General features: G+C 50.5%; 1 protein-coding gene and 1 long non-coding RNA gene across 2 annotated transcripts in view; both read left to right on the top strand.

Moving 5' to 3' along the window:
• Positions 1–900: 900 nt before the first annotated feature.
• On the top strand, positions 901–8557 carry LOC114630395. Its single transcript, XR_003712817.1, has 2 exons — positions 901–1006; positions 8263–8557. It is a non-coding gene; the product is annotated as an uncharacterized LOC114630395 (long non-coding RNA).
• A 6919-nt stretch (positions 8558–15476) lies between these two features.
• Spi1 (Spi-1 proto-oncogene) overlaps positions 15477–19247 on the top strand; it is a 20188-nt gene continuing 16417 nt past the window's right edge. Inside the window, exons 1-2 of the mRNA XM_028778593.1 lie at positions 15477–15792; positions 18247–18346. Coding sequence (XP_028634426.1) covers positions 15748–15792; positions 18247–18346 — 145 coding nt within the window. The 5' untranslated portion in view covers positions 15477–15747. The remainder of the gene's footprint in view (positions 15793–18246; positions 18347–19247) is intronic.

Raw genomic sequence — 19247 nt, 5'->3', positions numbered from 1 at the left:
ATACCCCCCCACACACACACACATTCATAGTTTTTTGTTGTTGTTGTTTGTTGAGATAGGGTTTTCTTTTGTAGCCCTGCCTGTCTTGGAACTCGTTCTATGGACCTGGCTGGTCTCTAACTCAGAGATCTGCCTGCCTCTGCCTCTAGAGTGCTAGAGTTAAAGGTGCATGCCACCACTGCCTGGCTTCATCCTTCATAATATGGAAAACTCCCTTATTTTAGTAGAGTCTCCCCTTTTAACCTTTTGCCTAAGTGGGCAACTCAGAGACACACACCACGGCTCCCTCCTGTGTCTGTATGTATTCCGTGTCTACACCTTGGACCCTAGGGAACTGAGAGCTGAGAGAAAGAGCAAGAGAAAAAAGGCCAAGGTAAAGGCCTGGCCACTGTCCCAGTACAGGGCTAGCTCTACCTCTGCCCCCTGCCTTCTCTCACAGACATTTGTCCATCCAGCCCCAAGAATCTTGTTCATAGTTTCCAGGATGCTCCACCCTTCACTTTGTCCCACAAGGTCCTTGGTCCGCCACCCATCTGCATGACCTTTTGCTATGAAGTCTGGCATCTACCCTCCAAGGACTGATGCACAGCCGGGGATTTCTAGACCTCTTAGGAGAAAATTTGGGCCCAAATTTTCTAGTCAGGGGTGCCTAGCCCCAGAGATCAATGAAGAGGGTTGTTGGGGAGGAGGCTCTGGGTAGGTGAGGAGGCTAACCTTCCGAAGAGACCTGGATGCTGGCTGGAGAGGCAGGAGGAAGGAGGGAAGGCTATGGGTGCCCCAGGCTGCTGCCTGGCAGGTCCCCGTGCCCAGGCTAGGGAAGTTTGTTATTTCTCCTGCTTCGACTTCCCCCTTTGATTTATTATAGCCATGAAATGCTCTGCTCTCTTCTCTTTTCCTTGCTGTACCCCGGGGTTGGAGGAACACAGGCCTCCCCAGGCCCCAGGATTCAGCCTTACTGGACTACCATCTCTTTCCAAGGGCAGGGCATGGGGACCTGGAATGAGAGGTGAGTTGGGCAGGCAGGGTAGGATGGGAGGGGCCATGGCCTTCCCAAAGCAGGCCACCCCAGGGTGGGCAAAGTATTATCTGGACAGAGGGTAAAGTAGGTATAGATTCGACAGCAGCAGGCTTCCTGGAGAGGTAGGGATAGCAGGCTCAAGGCTAACGACCTTGGTAAGGCTTAAAGTAGAGCCTGGCTAGGGTCTGAAGACCAAGCGTCTCCAAGTGGCAAATATTGTATTTGAGACATGGGTTCTATATGACCCCTGAAACCAAATTCAATTTAGGTATAGCCGCAATAGGCCTGGCTCAGGGCAGCTGAGAACCTTGAATTAAAATGGCCTGAGCTCTGAGTGCCCAACTCTAGGCTCTCCTAGGTCACAATGGGACATCACCCTAATCCCTGCACATGAAAGCCAGGGTCTGTGTCTGCTCCTCTGCGGGCCTGGTGGAAGGAGCGTTTCTCCCAGGCCTGTGTGGTGCCTGTGGTAATGGGGCTGTTGGCGTTTTGCAATGGGCAGGGGGTGGGGAGGCAGTGCACACATGCTTCCTGTGGTGACTGGGCGCTTCCTGTTTTCTCAGGCACCGGCCTTGCTGCTGCCGATGTGGAAACAGGGGCAGCTGCAGCCAGGGCGGCTCCAGGCTGGGCATTCTGACCCTGCCCAGAAGGGAGTGAGGGGCCCACCACCCTTAGACTTAAGATCTGGACAGTGGGTGGGCGGGAGTCTCCTCCTGCCCACACTGTGTCCTAGTGTTAGCTTACCCAAGGGAAAGGTCAGACAAGCTGGGAGCCCAGGAGGTTAGCACCAAGGGGTGACAGTGCTGGGCCACATGGTTCTAGGTTTGGTTGTCTCTCTAAATGCTACTGTCAGCCTCTCCCATGTTCCAACCCTTGGTTTCTGGTTTTGTGTAGCGTCATGGCAGCCATGATGTAAAATCCCTAACCCACACTGGCCCTAGTTACAACATTCACAGTGTTGGGGACAGCACTGATGCTGAGCCCCCCAGAGGTGGAGCTGGACATTGACCTTGGCAAAGGGGGAGATAGTAGACATCAGAAGAGTGTAGGTCAGGTCCGACCTACCAGAGCCAAGTACGTCCTGGAGTTGGTGGAACAGAGGGACAATAGCGGAAGGACACTTTTATCCCTGCAGATGCTGGAAATGTGTTTGACAGCCCCAACATTCTCCCTCAGAAGACTAGTGGTCAGACGCAGGGTTCCCCTCTCCCAGGGACATAGAGACCCATACAATCCCAGGAGCCTTGGGAGAAACCTACTCCTGACCCCACCAGTCAGCCTGCTTGCTGGGCTGAGATGTGGTGTTGACATTAGGGGCAGGCCTTGAGGTTTGACATCGCCTCTTCCCGAAGCTGTTTGTTTTGCTTCTGGGCTGGTATTTCGAGAACTGGAGGGGAATGACTTTGCTTCGTGAGGAGCTTGCAGAGGGCATCTGGCCCCTGAATGAGGCTGAGGCTCAAGCCCCTAAACATTGACCAATTTGTGGACTGAGTTAACTAGCTACTCTGTTGGTCTAGGGTGTTTTGAGATGTGTACTCCACAGGAAGCTCCCCTCTAATCCCAAGATTTGCTAATCATAGCAGAGGGACCCAGTTGCAACTTCAGAATCCTCTGACTCTAAGACTCAGGCTAAGGAGCCATTGGACCAGCCTGGCCTCGACAGTTCTGTGCCCTGGGCCTGCCTGAGTGCTGAGTTGGCGACACAGCAGCTGCCCTGGCCATGGAGGCCCAGTTATAAATAAGCGCCATCTGGCCAGGTCATCAGATTCTGCAGAGCCTCCAGTCCAGCTGCATTACCTCAGTGACCACAGGTCGGGCTGCCCAGTGCTGGGCTCGCCAGAACCTACCCAGCTCACACCAAAAGCAAAGTGTGATCCTCGAGTCTTGGGCTTAAGCATCTGTAAGCCCCTCAGACCTAAGCCTCACTGGACACAGGCCATAGAGGGACAGGGCACATTCCGCCTTCACGGAGCCAGAGCGGGCAGCTATTTACAAACCGAAACCGGGAGAAGCGAAGTGGCTGTGGCCAAAGTGGCTCCAGGTCCCCAGCCCCCACTCCCACTCCATCCCCACTGGCCCAGCCCCCTCTCCCCATGGCTTCCTCTTTCCTTCCCCCGCATAGCTCCCCAACCTCCCACTGCCTGGTCAGCTCTAGATTCCCTGCTAGCACCTCACAGTGACCTCTAACTCCCACAGTATGTTCCTGGGGGTCACCTTCTTTTCATCCCAGGACCCCAACAATCAGAGCTCCTGGAGCCATGCCTTCCACCAGCCTCAGCTCACCCTGGGCTGCACAAACACATTCCCACAGTTCTCGGTTCCCTTTCACGCCTGGAAAAGCTCCAACCTCAATGGCCGCCACAGTGCTTCTGGCCTCCACCCAAGGGCGGCTTCTCTGGCCGTTCTTAACCTTCACAATGGACAAGTAAGGGTCAAGAGATCTAGCAGGCTTGGATGGTATTGAAGTCCCTGGGGCCCTGGCAAGGCAAGCTTCCTGGCAAGAAGCCCTGCCCATCACTTTATTCAAACTGGATTTCAGCCCCTTGTCAGATCAAACGTGTGAGGGTCACAGGCATTTGTGCGGTCCAGACTTGAGTTGAGATAGCTAGGACCACAGCCCAGCACTGCCTAGAAACTAGTAGCAGTTTGGTACTTCAAAATAGACAAATGGTTGACAACATAAACCATTACTTGGAGGCTGAGAACGTAGCTCAGTAGGTAGCGTGCTTGTCTAGCACAAAGCCCTGAGCTTGGTCCCCAGCACTATATGAACAGTCTCGGTGGCACACAGTGTAAGAGGATCAGAAGCCCAAGGTCATCCTCTAATAAGTACCACATTCAAGGCTACCCTGGACTACATGGTTCAAAAACAAGGAAATGGCTCTTTTGGTTCAAAAACAAGGGAAACTTCTACTGAGGGTAGACAGCCTCCTCATATTGATACAGCAGCTTAAAGCTCACAGTCATCTATTTGTCTTGGAAACAAAACAATATCCTTATCTGTCATAAAGTAGAAACAGAGGCCCCAGGAGGAAGCCATGCATCTAAGGGCACACTGCTAGAGAGCATCTCAACGGACATGGCCTCTCCTTTGCCTGCCCCGATCCACTCCTCAGTCTCCGTCCTGGCAGGACAGATGTTTTCCAGATGTGACAAGGACAGAGAGAGATGTCCTGGGGAGAAAGCAGGCCTTATAGCATGGAGCTTGTCACCTTCCCTGAATGTATATTACTCATGCCCAGTTCCTCTGGCCTTCTCTGCTCACCCAGTCCTCCTTTCTTGCCATGTCCTGGCTGAAGGAAGGGACTAGTCTGAACTTGCTTGGTCCACAGACAGCTGACTGAGAGCTGCCTGTCTTCTCTGAATCCTCACAAACATTTAGTTAGTATGCCATGCCAGCCCTGTGTCTGGTGCCCAGTGTCTCTACAGCTGAGACTTATCCTTTGACCCCAGAAACCTATAATCCAATGGACAGGTGAACAACAAAATTCCAAGAGCTTCAAGAGAAGGCTGTGGGGGAAACAGAGGCACAATGAGGATTGTGTGGGATGGGGAAAGGATGTACAGAAGAGGGGCTACTTGGGATGGCCCATGTATGACAGGAAAGTGAGGATGGGGTCTCCATGCTGAGCGCCTCAGCTTTGGTGGTCCCATGGTCTGGGTGACTTTCCTTGCTCTTGACTTTGCTGAATTCCTTACTAACCTACCAAGACCCTCAGACACACCGTAGCATGTATGTCGGACACACCAGGCCGGGCCTGGCAGCTCCTCACCTTCCTCCTCTTTCCAGACCCTGAACAGAACCAGAGGCCGGGTCTCCTTGTTCGTAATACCCTTGCCAGCCCCACCCGGGCGGGTGTCTGCTCCCAGGCTCCAGCCCCCTTTGTCCTCTGCTCTGAAAAGAGCCGTTTCCCTTTTCTGGGTGACCACACACCATGCACAGGGAATTTCCACTGTAGCCTGCGGAGTGTCTGATTCACTCAGGCCCCTCACAAAATTAACTCCTTGCAGGTCCGACATACTGGACTGTCTCCCACCTAAGCTGAGAGGCTTAGATAGCTGCGTACTGACCTTGGGCCCCATAGAGTAGAAGTTGAGCTCAGACTCCACTTAGCACCCCTCGTCCACCCCATCACAAAAACCTCAAACATGCACCCTCAGGCATCTTCCCAGACAGCAAGAGATTGGAGGGGAGGCAAACCTGCCCTTTTCTACCTGTGTGCTTGAAATTTGCCCATTGCTTATCTATAAAGTAGAAGCAATTCCTGACCATAGTCTTACTGAAAAGACAAGTGTGCTGGGCCCACAATAGGAGCTCTTTCTTAGATTTCACTCTTTTTAAAAAAGAGCTCACTCCTCTGATCAGGGTTCCTGCTCTAGACCAGGCCCTCTGGGATGGCTCTCTCTTTCTGAGAGCAGAGGGTTCAGAGACACTGCCTTTAGGTTGGTGGGGATCTAAACAGAGAGAAGCAACTCTTAGCTCTTCTTTTCTAATTCTCTGGGTCCTTTTCTCTGAAGCTCTTTTTTTTTTTTTTCCTTTTCGAGACAGGGTCTCTCTGTGTAGCTCTGGCTATCCTGGAACTCACTTGGTAGACCAGGCTGGCCTCGAACTCAGAAATCCACCTGCCTCTGCCTCCCAAGTGCTGGGATTAAAGGCGTGCACCACCACTCCCCAGCTTCTTTGAAGCTCTTAGGGGACTGAGGACTAAGCGAGATGCCGAGCTCTGGAGACAGGAAAAAGTCCTCTTCCCCAGGCATGAGTGTCTCACACAGACTCCGTGCCTGCTACCTCAATTATCCTTGAGAAATCCCCACCTCCATTCCCAGAGCTAACTTCTATTATTGCTCCCATTTGGGGACAAAGAGCCTGAGGTCCCTAGAACTGGGTTCCTTGCTCTCAGCCATGAAGAGAATGAGGTACCTGGATAGGAGTCACACTGCAGGCCTCAGAAAGCATTGGCAGAAGCCAATGAAAGAAGCACATACTAAGTGGACTTTTAGTCTTGGAGACAAGGCTAGGAAGTGGTTCTTGTTGACGTGTCTCTGTAGAGCTGAGCCTAAGCTCTGGAGAGGGGAAGGAACTCAGAAGGCTACACAGCCAATCCATGGGTGTGTGTGTGTGTGTGAGACCCCATGGAGCCTAGAGGTGGGATGGTACAGGGGCTCCATAGAGGAGGGGGCCTGAGTCCCGTGGAAGCAGCTCCTGTCCTCAGTGAGCAAGCTGGGGGTGTGGTGCTGCCCGTGGTGAGCAGACGGAAGTCTCTGTGGGTGGCGGTGGGTTTGAGGTGCCAGAGACTGAGTGATGTGGCCAGGAGGTGTGCGCTCCGCATCTGCAGGCCTGGTCAGCAGGAGACGGGGTACAGTAAGATTCAGAGGAATGTGGGCTGATCTGGAGATTGGTATCTCTTGGTCACTGGTACTGGAGCATATGAGACCAGGAGCTGGAATAGAACAGGAGTAGAAACTGAGGCAAGGCTTGGGAAAGACAGGGCAAACTGAAAAAAGGGCACACTGGAGGAGTGTCCAGTAGGGTGTGGATGAGGGTGAGAGCCTGTGAGCAAAGCCTGTGGGAGATTGAGAAAGAGGTACTGGGAATGTTGAGTAGTGTCTTCTGGTTGGCATGGGGGTAGGGCTGGACTCCCAGTGTAGGAGGCTCCAACATGGGCCTCCAAGTATGGACTTCAGCTCTGGACAGGCATGAGCTAAGGAAGACTTTCAGGTAGGGGGAAACACAAGAAGCCGAGCGACAGGACAACTGCAGAAGCCCAGGCCCTAGAGCACTCAGAGCTGCAGGCAACTCTACCTCACCCCCAGCCAAGTGTGTGCCCATTGCATGACCCTTACCTCTCTGACCTCAATCTCTTACCTGCAAAATAACACTGATAAGTCCCGCCTCACGGAACTACAGAAAGGTTGGAGGAGCTACCATTGGCATACTGTAGAAACGTAAGAAATGCCATTTTCTCACAGTACTCCAAAAAGCACTTGCGGGAAGCTTTTTCTCCTGTCTTTTCTGATCTGGCTTGGCTGAGTAATTCTGCAAGATATAAAGCCACTTCAGAGCCTCAGTTGCCTGCCACCAGGAGGTTGATAACGGAGGTGACTTCAGATTTTGATGAGACAGTACCTGCCACTGTGCCCACAATCAAAATCAAAGCCAAACCCCAGCCCCCAGCCCTGTTTCACCTCCCCTCTGGGTCTGTTCTTAGGGCTCTTCTGCTGTCCCCACATCTGATGGTCTGGTATTGACATTGGGTGACCCCGATGCTTGGAACATGTCTCTCAGGAACCCTGTGAGCTCATCCCCCCTCCCCCACGTGTCCAGGGTTTGCTCAGATCTACCATTCTGTCCTCCTTGTCCCCTTTAATAAATCACACTTCCAGCATGTGAGCCCCCTTTCCCAGATGCATGCTCCTTTTCTTTGCTGCTCCTTTGCTTCTAACAGGCAGTGAAAGTCACCAGCCATCTACTCTGCCCCTGTCATTTGGGCAGGAAAAGATTCCCGCCTCTTCTGGTCACCTGGCACCTAGAAGAACCTAAGTAAATATTTGTTGACTATCTTAATGTTCTCAAGAGCTAACCTAATGTTGTGAGCAAAACTTGCGGAGCTCTGAGGGGCCCAAGTAACACAGGCTGGGGCCCCAGGAGCCTCCCCCAGTGTCTCAACCGTGAGAGGAAGTTGCAAGACGGCCATTTCAGTACACGGACTCAGCTCTTTATGGTCAGCTTTCCCAGCCCTTGATGGGGAGGTCTGTGTTTTCACACGCATCTTGCCACAGCTCCTGGGGTTCTGTGTGTAGGAAGGTGGGAAGGGGAGTTCCCTCACTCCTCAGTCCTTTGGGCTGAAATGCTGGGCTAGGGAGATTGAGGGTCTGTAGTTTCAGGATTCCTGTCGGTTTTGGTTGCTGGCCTACTCTGCAATTGTAATAACACCCTTCCCACCCCCATCAGCAACCAGCCCAGAGGGAACAAAGGGATATACAACCACCAGGCTGCCTGATCTCCCTGTCACTCTACAGGCCAGCCTCTTCCCCAGTGTAGGGGGAAGCGGCACCATCATGTGTGCTGCTAATAGAACGATAAACAGGTACAATTTAGTTGAGGGAGATAGGGCAATGCCTGTCTGTCTATCATCTCTCTCAGAATCAAAAACACACTGCCCTTTGACCTTGTGATTCAAGTGTTAGGCATTTTTACTAGACACATCCCTGCATGCATATAAACTAATGTATTTTATCAACAGCAGCCCCAGTTAGAGCAGCCAAAGATGGCTGAAGAGAGCTGTGCCAGCGTCTAACTGTGACATCCGGGAAGCAGAAAGAGAAGACCTGTAAGTTCAAGGCCGGAATAAAAGAAAGAATAACCCCAGTCGATAAGGACCTGGCTATAGAAACTGTGACCACGAGACACCATCCAGCAACGACAAGAACCACAGCAACATGCATCCATGTGGGCCACGGGGACACTACCAAAGTCTCTGCACGTTTTCTCTATTCATTTTCCGCTATGAAAATAAATTACAAAGGCAGTCTAGGTTACACAGTGAGTTCTAGGCTAACCAGACTGGGATGGTCTCAATTAAGTAAGTAAGTAAGTAAGTAAGTAAGTAAGTAAAAGTGAAAAACTAAAGTGCACTTTCAGAGATGTTTATAGGAAGAGCAGACAGGACAGGGCTATAACTCAGAGCTCCTGGCTGGTACTTGTGAGACCTTTATTTCAGTCCCCAGTACCACAAAGAAGCCAGACTGGAGGCACAGGCCAGGAATCACAGCTTCTGGGGAAGATGAGATGTGTGTACGTGCGTGTCTCTGTGTGTGTGTGTGGTGGGGGTGGGGGTGGCAGGAAGTTCCAGGCCTGCTGGGCGATTTAGTGACATTTTGTTTCATATTAAGGTGTAAAAGGAAGGCTGGAAGACACAGCTCGGTGGTGGGGCACTTGCCCGGCTTATGTGAGGCCCTGGGTTCAACCTCAGTGCAAGACAAAGAAAAATCAAGGAGATAAAGTTAGGGTACAGTTCCTTCTAGAAGGAAATGGGGGGAGAGCACGTAGGGCACGCTTCATGTTCATGTCTTCACTTGGGTAATTATGTCACAGGTGTTAACTTTACAACTATCTTTCACTTCGCACACGTATGTTATGTACTCTGTTTTATGAATGGTGTCCCATAGTCTGCAGATACACAGCTGGACAAGGTGACACACATTCATTGCCTTGCTACTGGTTTGTTCTGTTGTTTGTTTTTCAGTACCTAGGAATCAAACTGGGGCCTTGTGCTTGTTAGGGAAACACTCTAAACACGGGGGTACATCTTCAGCTGTAGTCCTTGCTACTTATGAGACTGAGGGTCACTTGAGCCTGGGAATTTGAAGTCAGTTTGCTCCTCCCACCAGGTGGGTCCCGGGAATCTAAGTTAGGTTGTCAAGGTTGGTGGTCTTTACCACTGAGCTCTCTCACTTGCCTTTTTTTTTTTTTAAACAAACTAAATTTTTTCCTCGTGGATTACCATGCTACATTCCTGGTAAAGTAATCATAAGTTGAAAATGCTTAAAGTTCAAAATGTATTTAATAGGGCTGGCCAACAGGCTCAGCAGGTAAGGGCACTAGCTGCTCAAACTGTGTAACCTGATTTCAGTCCTGGGAATACACATGTTAGAAGAGAACAGACTCCACAAAGCTGTCCTCTGACCTCCACACTTGGGCCATGGCATACATACCTGTCCCATCAAACACATAATAAAAACACAATGTGTTTTAACTTTAAAACGTATGTATGCCAGGACATGGTGGCGCATGCCTTTAATTCCAGCAGTCAGGAGGTAGAGGTAGGCTGATCTCTGAGATGGAGGCCAGCCTGGTCTACAGAGGGAGTTTTAGGACAGCTAAAGATACACAGAAGAACCCATTCTCTGAATGGGAAATGCATGTAAAGGGCTGGCGGGATGGCTTAGTGATTAAGAGTGTGTATTTGCTCTTGCAGAGGACACAAATTCAGGTCCCAGCACCCACATCAGGTGGCTCACAACACCTATAACTCCAGCTCTAGAGGAGTTGACATCCTCTTCTGATGGCTGAGGGAACCTGCACTCATGTGCACATTACACACACACATACAGAGAGAGAGAGAGAGAGAGAGAGAGACAGAGACAGAGACAGAGACACAGACACACACACAGACACAGACACAGAGACACATACAGACACACACAGACACACATACAAACACACAGACACATACAAACACACACAGACACACACACACACACACACAGACACAGAGACACACACCTCATATGTTTGCATCATCAACACAAAAATAAAAATAATTTAAAACTTTGTTTTTCTCTTCTGTTCCCTGGAGGCCCCAATATTTTTGGTTCCAAACCAATTTCCTGCCAGCAAAAGTGAGTCAAAAGCACTGCCCAGCAAGAGGCACCTGGTAACCTCCAGAAAGCCCAGGACACTCTCTTCTGGAGAGAGGCTGGGCTGGGCTCCCTTCTCTGAGGTCTGCTCACCCCTGACCATTGGCTCTCTGAGGCCCGACATCCCTGTGTTCCTCTGTGTCCTCTCTTCTCCCCAACCCCTTCCCCCTTTCCCTAAGGCTCCTGTTGTCAGCTTCTCTTCTCTCTTTTGGCCTTTGTATTTTGTTTCTCTTTCGCTTCCTGGATATCAGACCCCTCTTCCTGCTGGGAAACCTGAACCTGTCCAGAGCTCACTCTTCCATCCATAAGCTGTGTGACCCTTTTTGAGTCACAGATCTCCTAGGCCTCAGTTTACCAGGTTGCTGTCTTAGTCCCATGAGTTCACAAGGATGGAAACATCCAGCTTGGTAACAGACCCTAGACCCCTAAACCAATAGTTTTTCCCTGTCATGTTTGTGTGTGCGCCTGCGCGTGCACATGTGTGTGTGTGTGTGTACACTCACGTACATGTGTGTCCTTATATGTAGGACACACATACCAGGTAACATCTACAGTTTCTCAGGACATTGTCTATCTTGTGTTTTTGAGACAGGGTCCCTCACGTGCCTCGAACTCAGTGATTTGTCTAGGATGCTCCCTCCTGTCTCTACCTCTTCAGTGTTGGGTTTATAAGGTATACTACCATTCCCCGCTTTTTATGTAGGAGTCAGGATTGAACTCAGGTCCTCACCCTTGCAAGTGAGCACTTTACCAACTGAGCTATCACCCACATCCAAGTATCTTTTAAAAGGCAACTTTAACTTGGGTTGTGCATTAGCAGATTTCCCCTACTGCTCGTGATTTAAAACTAACACAGCACCACTACCCCCACGACCTTTGAGGACAAAACTCACTGCAAACTGAAAACATCTTGTGAAGGTGCCTTTAGCTCAGGACCACCACAACAGTCTCAGGTGCTTCTCTTAGTGACTGGGGTCAGGCTAGGAGCCTTCCTGTGGGTCCTGGGTTCCCTCTGAGAGGTACAAGGTTTGACTTGGGCTTTCTTGGAGTCTAGGATTCTGGGATTTTAATAACGGCAGGTCCCGGGAGGTGAGAGGGGAAGAGGCCTGGGAGGCCTTTGGGAATGAAAGGCTTCTCAAGTGTGCTCAACCACAGGATACTGCTATCCAGAAGGTGGGCCTCAGTCCGCACATTTCTAGAGAGTTTAGTCTTACATTTCCTTGTGTTCTCCCCTCCCCCACTGCCCAGGTCTGTTTTGTACTAGGGATTGAACTCAGAACACTAAGCACGCACTCCATGATTGAAACTCCTCCTAGCCACCCTGGCTTTCTCTCTCTTTTCCTTTTTTTTTTTTTTTGGTTTTTCGAGACAGGGTTTCTCTGTATAGCCCGGGCTGTCCTGGAACTCACTCTGTAGACCAGGCTGGCCTCGAACTCAGAAATCCGCCTGCCTCTGCCTCCCGAGTGCTGGGATTAAAGGCGTGCGCCACCACCGCCCGGCCTTCTCTTTTCCTTTTTTAAAAAATTATTTTGCTGGGAAGTGGTGGAGCACGCCTTTAATCCCAGCACTTGGAAGACAGAGGCAGGCAGATCTCTGAGATGGAGGCCAGCCCGGTCTTCAGAGTGAAGAAGAAAAAAAGAAAAAAAGAAAAAAGAAAAAAGAAAAAAAATTAGAATTATTTCTTTAATGTGGACAAGCGTTTGTTTGTTTGTTTGTTAACTTACGTATGTATACCATGTGTGCATCAAAAGAGGACATTGGACATTGGACACTGGATCTCCCAGAACTGGAGTTTTATACAGCTGTGAGCCACCATGTGGGTACTGGGAGTGGAGCATAGGGCTTCTGTAAGAACTACAAATCTGTCAACCTCTCTGTCATCCTTCTGGACACCTCTGGCCCTCTTTTATGAGCTGCCATTGGGCAGACATAGGACAATAGAACGATTCTTTCCTGGAGGCCCTTGAATTTTATGCCCTGGGAACACAGCCTACCTGGTCTCCTGTCTGCGACCATAAGACAAATCTCACATTCCCTGCTTAGAACCAACAGAAACTCCATTGATGATGCTGTATTTGGCCCAGGCTCCTGGGCTTAGCAATGAAGGTTTGCATTCTCATTATGCCTTTCTCCTGGCCACAGTGATGGCAGCTTTCTGCTCCAGGTTCTCTGACTCCCTGCCTCTGATCAGATTGACTTCTCTATCAGGCCTGCATTTTGTGATATCCCTTGCTCACTGCTCCCAGGATGTCCTTTCTGTGACACTGATCAAATGACTTGTCCTCAAACGTACCCACTACCCATCTCTCTTGCATTCTCTCCACAAAGCCCACAGTCTGTCTGCATATCTCTCTGTGGGCCTGTGGACGCCATGCAGGTCTCATTCATGTTTGTGTACCTGTAGGCCCAGCACACAGAAATCACTGAATGAAATGTCTGTAACTGGATGAATACAGAAATGCATAAACATGTTCATAAAGAGAACAAGCTAGGGTCTGGGGATGAAAGCCCCGAGTTCAATCCCCAGCACCACATAAACTGAGCAATTGAATGTGGCGGCCCACATCTTTGGTACTTTGAAGGTGGAGGCAGGAGGATCAAAAGATCAAAGCCATTCTCAGCTACACAAAAAAGTTCAAGGATAGTCTGGGCTAGAGATCCTAACAAAAACAAGGTGGGGTGAGGGCAGGGAGGAAGGGGAAGAAGGAGGAGAAGGAGAGAGAAGAGAGGAGGGAAAAGAAGGGTGGAGACAAGATGAGGGAGAGAGTGAAAGGAGAAAGGAACGAGGAAGAATTTAGGGCTTGGCATGGGGCTTGCTCCCAGGATTCCAGCACATCGAGGCAAAGGTGAGAGAATAAATACAAATTTGAAAACAGCCTGGTCTATACAGGGGTTTACCATAAGGAAGACCTTACTAAAACAATCCAAGCAACAAATTAATGAATAAAAATAACAGTCAAGGGCTGTTTCCCATGTCACAGACCACTCTCCTCTATAACCGAGTCACCCGGAATTGGCCTGTTGGATAGGTACATGAGGAAATACAAGTGCCAGTGTAGAGCGAGCTTGTGTCTTCCCTCATCTCAGGGAGGCCCTGAGTCAGGTTCCTGGGAGCCCTGAGCATGTGTGATCTGGACCCTCTGGGGAGTCCCAAGTGTGTCTGCAAGAAAAGAGAGGATACAAGTGAAGGTGACACATGGGACCCTTCCTTTTCTGCTGGCAGTAAGAAACTACTGGGGTATATGGAGGGATCAGGCTAGTTTTTATATAAAGCAAGAGGTTAAAGTATACATAGGAGGAAGCTGTTAGACCAAAAGTCCTCCCTAGCCAGAGGATGGTGGGACACACCTTTAAGCCCAGCACCCAGGAAGCAAAGGCAAGTACAGAGTGAGTCCAGGACAGCCAAGGCTACACAGAAAAACTCTGTCTCAAAAAGACAAAAACAAAAAAGTTTTGCTCAACAGAGTAGTCTCCCTAGAGGTGTGTGTGTCCTCGGGGTTGGAAGTTGGGGGCTGGTGTGTGTGGTGTGTGTTGTTCTACTCTCTAGACTAGATATCTGAAGGGCAGGGAACCTTTTAACTTTCCCAGATCTCAACATAGAGCTTGATTAACATTGGCAAGATGCATGGATGGATAGATGGGTAGATGGATGGATGGATGCATGCATGCATGGATGGATGGATAAATGGATGGATGGGTGGATGGATGGATGGATGGATGGATGGATGGATAAATGGATGGATGGATGGATGGATGGATGTGTGCATGGATGGATGGATGGATGGATGTGTGCATGGATGGATGGATGGGTTGGTGGATGGATGGATGGATATATAAATAGGTAGATCGATTAATAGTTAGGTGATGGATGGAAAAATTGATAGGTAGACAGTATAAATGTATGGGCAGGTGGATGAATGGATAAACAGACTGATGGATAGGTGGATGGATGGATGGGAAAGTGGATTAGGAGGTAGATAGATAAGTAGATGAGTAGGCAGGGAGATGGATAGATATAGGCAGACGAATGAATGGATCTATAGATTAAGTGAATAGACGATATGTGGGTGGAAGAATGTATGTGTAGCTAAATGATGGATGGACGGACAGATGGATGGATAGATGAATGGATCGACAGATGGATAGATTGACAGGAGATTATATAGTAAAGAAATAAAAATACAAACTGTTAGCAGATGGATGGGCTGATGTATGGACAGACAGGTGGCTACATGAACATGTTGCTCAACACAAGGGTAGAGGATGAAGTGATGGACAGCTCAGAAATGAGCAGCTGGATGAAGAGATAGATGTGTAGATGGATGGGTGGTGTGATGGGCTGGAGAGATGAACAGACAATCAGAAAGAGATGAGGATAGGAAAACAGGAAAGGAGAAACACGAGGAAGGTTTGTAAGAGAGGAAGTCTAGATAGTAACATTCAAGGGTTGGAGAAACTGGGAAATCTGGGCTGAGAACAATGTCCTTAGGGATCTAATACCAGCTGTGGTACTTAGCTGGAGTGTGTGTGTGTGTGTGTGTGTGTGTGTGTGTGTGTGTGTGTATAAAAAGCCACAGTCCTTCCCAATTAGAGAGAAGCCCACTGGAGGAGTCAGGGAAAGAGATACAAGGTGGGAGACCCAATGTCTACTGTTGGCCCTAACCGGTTTAGGACGATCCAGCAGATATTGCAGGGCCTACAGGAAGAACCAAGCCTGGCAGCCTTGGGACCAAAATCCTCCACCTGCCAATTTTACCCTAGAAATTAGGGACCCACACTGTCACTATTCTGACCCCCTAAAGAGGTAACTCTTGGCCACCATGGGGATCTGAGAAGAAATCGGTATTATTAGGCAAAAAGAACAGTGGAAAACCTCAACAAGACCAGCGGTTGGAGCAGCAAAAGCCTTCCATGGTAGCGCTAGCCTTTCTCCCTCCCAGCCCCAGTTTCCTCTGGGTAGGGGGCCTGGTCCCCTGGCTTCCCAGGGCTGCCCTTTGAGAACCACCTGCCCCAGCCGGCCAGAGACTTCCTGTAGCGCAAGAGATTTATGCAAACGGGCTGGGGCGGTGATGTCACCCCAAGGGGACTATCTCCCAGTGGCAGGCCCTTCGATAAAATCAGGAACTTGTGCTGGCCCTGCAATGTCAAGGGAGGGGGCTCACCCAGGGCTCCTGTAGCTCAGGGGGCAGGCCTGAGCCCTGCGTCTGACCCACGACCGTCCAGCCCCCCGACGGGGCACCTGGTCCTGAGGGGGATCCACATTGATCTCTACCGAAGCAGGGGATCTGATCAACCTGGAGCTCAGCTGGATGTTACAGGCGTGCAAAATGGAAGGGTTTCACCTCGTCACCCCTGTGAGTACTAGGGTTCGCTACCAGCCCAGCCTGGGGCCTTGGGATGTGTGACTATCTGTCCACTAACCCACCAGCTCACTCGCTGTCCTCTGGCTCCCTATCAGTGGGAAGTTGGTGTTTCCTCCCCGGAGCTGCTGGTCTGAGACCCAGCGAGGGGCCATTGGCTTCCTTAGAGCATGCCCTGGCGGGCTGAGGGTTGCCGGCTGGCCCCATGGTGGGGCTGTGATCGGTGGGGCCTGAACAGCTATTTATAGATGGGTTCAGTGGCAGGCCAAGCTCTAGGGCAGGGTACTGGGCTGAAGATGGCGAGGGTGGCTACTGAGAGGCCATGGATGAGGAGATCTGGAGACTGGCTTAGGAGCCCTTGGAGGCAGCAGGAGAGGTTTTAACTCATGACCTATGGGCTCCTGAGACAAAGGCTATTAGAACTCTAAGTCATCCATGGGTCCCCAACATTCAGTTTGTGGCCTGGCAGAGAAGAACGGCTGTTGATCCAAGTGTTTGGGCTTTGGGCCTACATGGATCTGAGAGTCTGGGGCAGTGACCAACACTGGCTTCTTGGGGCCAGGCTGGGCAAGGTAGCACATACGGCAGAAACACTGCAGTTAGATTTGTGGCTAGAACTTAACTCAAGAAGAAATTGGGTGAAGGATGGACTGGAACCAGAATGGGACAGAGATTGGGGCTGGAGCAAAAGGACCTGGCTGGAGTTAAGGTGGGGACAGGGACAGAGACACAAGCAGGTGGGCAGACCCTGCTGTTCCTCCTGTTTTCAGTGACAGTCACAGCTTTAGGCAAATGGCAGCCCAGGATTCCTTAGAGAGGACCCTCTTTCGTTCTCCTACCCTTGGAGGTGTTGGGGCAGCGAGGAAAAGGCTGAGGCGGGCCTGCCCACCTGACTCAGCTTTCCTGAACTACAGACAAATCTCTTTTCTACCCCACCCAGCCTTCAAGCCTTTGGTAGCATGTTAGGCCTGACATCATAGCCAATGTCCTGCAATAGGGGCAGGCCCAGTGGAAACCCAGGGAAGTGGGGCAGCTTCTGACTCTCTCACAGGATAGAAGACGGGCTGGCCAAACCTCACTGTCCTCACCTTTATCCTCATCCCCTTCTCCCACCTGGGACAGAGAAGGTGCGGGGCCAAGCACAAGTGATGGAGGTTGTCCCAGAAGTCCACCCTGTCTCAATTAAAGCCACTGTCCCCTACCCTTGACCTCTCCTTCCTGCAGATATGGGCACAGGGCAGACCTCCAGCTCCTATACCAGAGCCGTATCCCCTCTCTCCAGCCTCAGAAGCCATCCTGAGTGTCTCTTGAGTGGATGGGCTCCCAAGGTAGCCCTGGCCCACCAAGCAAGGCCACAGTAACTATTGTGCAATCCTTGGGCACACTCTGTGGGGGTGGGGAGAAGCCCAGTGACTGACGGGAAGGCTTGGGCGTGCATATCCCTGTGCCCAAGCAAGTGAGAGAGGGGATGGAGGAGGCAGAGGGAGAGAAGACGGAGAAAGGAGGGAAGAAAGACAGAGGGAGGGGAGGATGACAAGGAGGAGGGAGAGAGAAATTAACAGTGGCAGGGAGTCTCTCATGAAGGACAGTGGAGGGAGGGGCAGAAGGGATAGTCCCTTGGTCCCCAAAACCTGCCTGGGTAACCTTTGTACAAACAAATCGACGTGACAGTCGTCGTCTCGGACTGTGTCTGCCTGGGGCTAGATGGACAGAGGCTAACTAGGAGGGGGAGGTGTGAGGAGTGGGGGGCAGGCCGTAGCAGACGGACACAGTGTAGCACTGGACAGTGGGATGTGCTTGGCTCTGAAAGGCTCTGTGAACGTACTGATGTCTGGGACACAACGTGAACATGTGTGTGTCAGTACACACGTGTGGGCCGGCAGGGGTGAGTGAACAGTGAGTGTCTGTGTGTGTGAGTAGATGTAAGACACTTGCGTGAGACGTGGGGCTCACACGAGGGTGAGCATGGCTGTGTGTGAGACGGAGACAGGAACCCAAGAATGAATGTGTGAACATGTGAGAGTGAGTCCCCATGGGTCTGGGTATAAGTGTGTCACAGGGAGTATTTGTACATGTGGGGGAAGGGTAAATTGGTGGGAATGGGAGAGGGCAACAGGTCCCCATGGGCGTGGGTGTGTGTGGAATGGTGCAGTGGATAATAAGAAAAGAAAGGAAGGGGATGCACTCACCATCTTTTCAGCTCTGGTTCGTTGACCTTTGACCTCTCTACCTCGGTTCTGTTGACCTTTGACCTCTCTACCTCATCATTGCCTTTGCACACTGTCCTGAACTTCCTACCACTGCCTTACCCACTGTGTCCCTAAGCACCCTGGATTCGAAGCGAAGGCTGGGCAGCTCCCAGTTACTCCAGTCACAGGCCTTAAATTTAGCTGAAAACCTTACTGGAATCTCAAGAGCTCAGGCTCTGACACCTTTCTCTCTCGGCAGCCATCAGATGATCTGGTTACTTTCGAACCAGCAGAACTATACCCACGTCAAACGCATGATTACTACCCCTTGATCGGCGGTGATGGAGACAGCCATAGCGGTGAGTACATGGTCCTCCACCCCGCATCCCAGCATGCCCTGGGGCTGGAGAGAGGAAAAGACTCCTGAGGCTACTTGGAATTCTGAGAGTAAGATGCAGGCAGCTACCTCATCCCTCCATCCCACAACATCTGCCCATCTCTGACACCTGAGCATCTTCCTGTGTCAAGGACAAATTTACTGTCTTTCTCATTTACCTTGTCTGGTCTTTGGGAACTTTTTAAAAAATAAATTTATTTTCATACAATATATTCTTATTGTGGTTCCCGCTTCCCCAGCTCATTCCAGATTCTCTCCACCATTCCAATCCATACCTTCTCTTTCTCTCCCTCATTAGAAAATAAACAGACACTTAAAAATAAATTAAGATAAAACAAAAGAATAGGATAAAACAAACAGACAGAAAAAAATAGACAAAGGAAAAGTGCAAGAAACACATATAAGCCTGGTCTACAGAGTGAGTTCCAGAACAGCTTGATCTATAAAGAGAGTTCCAGGACAGCCTGGTCTACAGAGTGAGTTCCAGGACAGCCTGGTCTACAGAGAGAGTTCCAGGACAGCCTGATCTACAGAGTGAGTTCCAGGACAGCCTGGTCTACAGAGTGAGTTCCAGGACAGCCTGGTCTACAGAGAGAGTTCCAGGACAGCCTGGTCTACAGAGTGAGTTCCAGGACAGCCTGGTCTACAGAGTGAGTTCCAGGACAGCCTGGTCTACAGAGAGAGTTCCAGGACAGCCTGGTCTACAGAGTGAGTTCCAGGACAGCCTGGTCTACAGAGAGAGTTTCAGGACACCCTGGTCTACAGAGAGAGTTCCAGGACAGCCAGGGCTACATAGAGAAACCTTGTCTCAGGGGGAGAAAGAAAGAAAGAAAGAAAGAAAGAAAGAAAGAAAGAAAGAAAGA

The sequence above is a fragment of the Grammomys surdaster genome, unplaced genomic scaffold (assembly GCF_004785775.1).
Source record: "Grammomys surdaster isolate TR1022 unplaced genomic scaffold, NIH_TR_1.0 338, whole genome shotgun sequence".
Lineage (NCBI taxonomy): Eukaryota > Metazoa > Chordata > Mammalia > Rodentia > Muridae > Grammomys > Grammomys surdaster.
The sequence above is the reverse complement of the archived record's forward strand: the minus strand, read 5'-3'. Positions and strand labels throughout refer to the sequence as shown.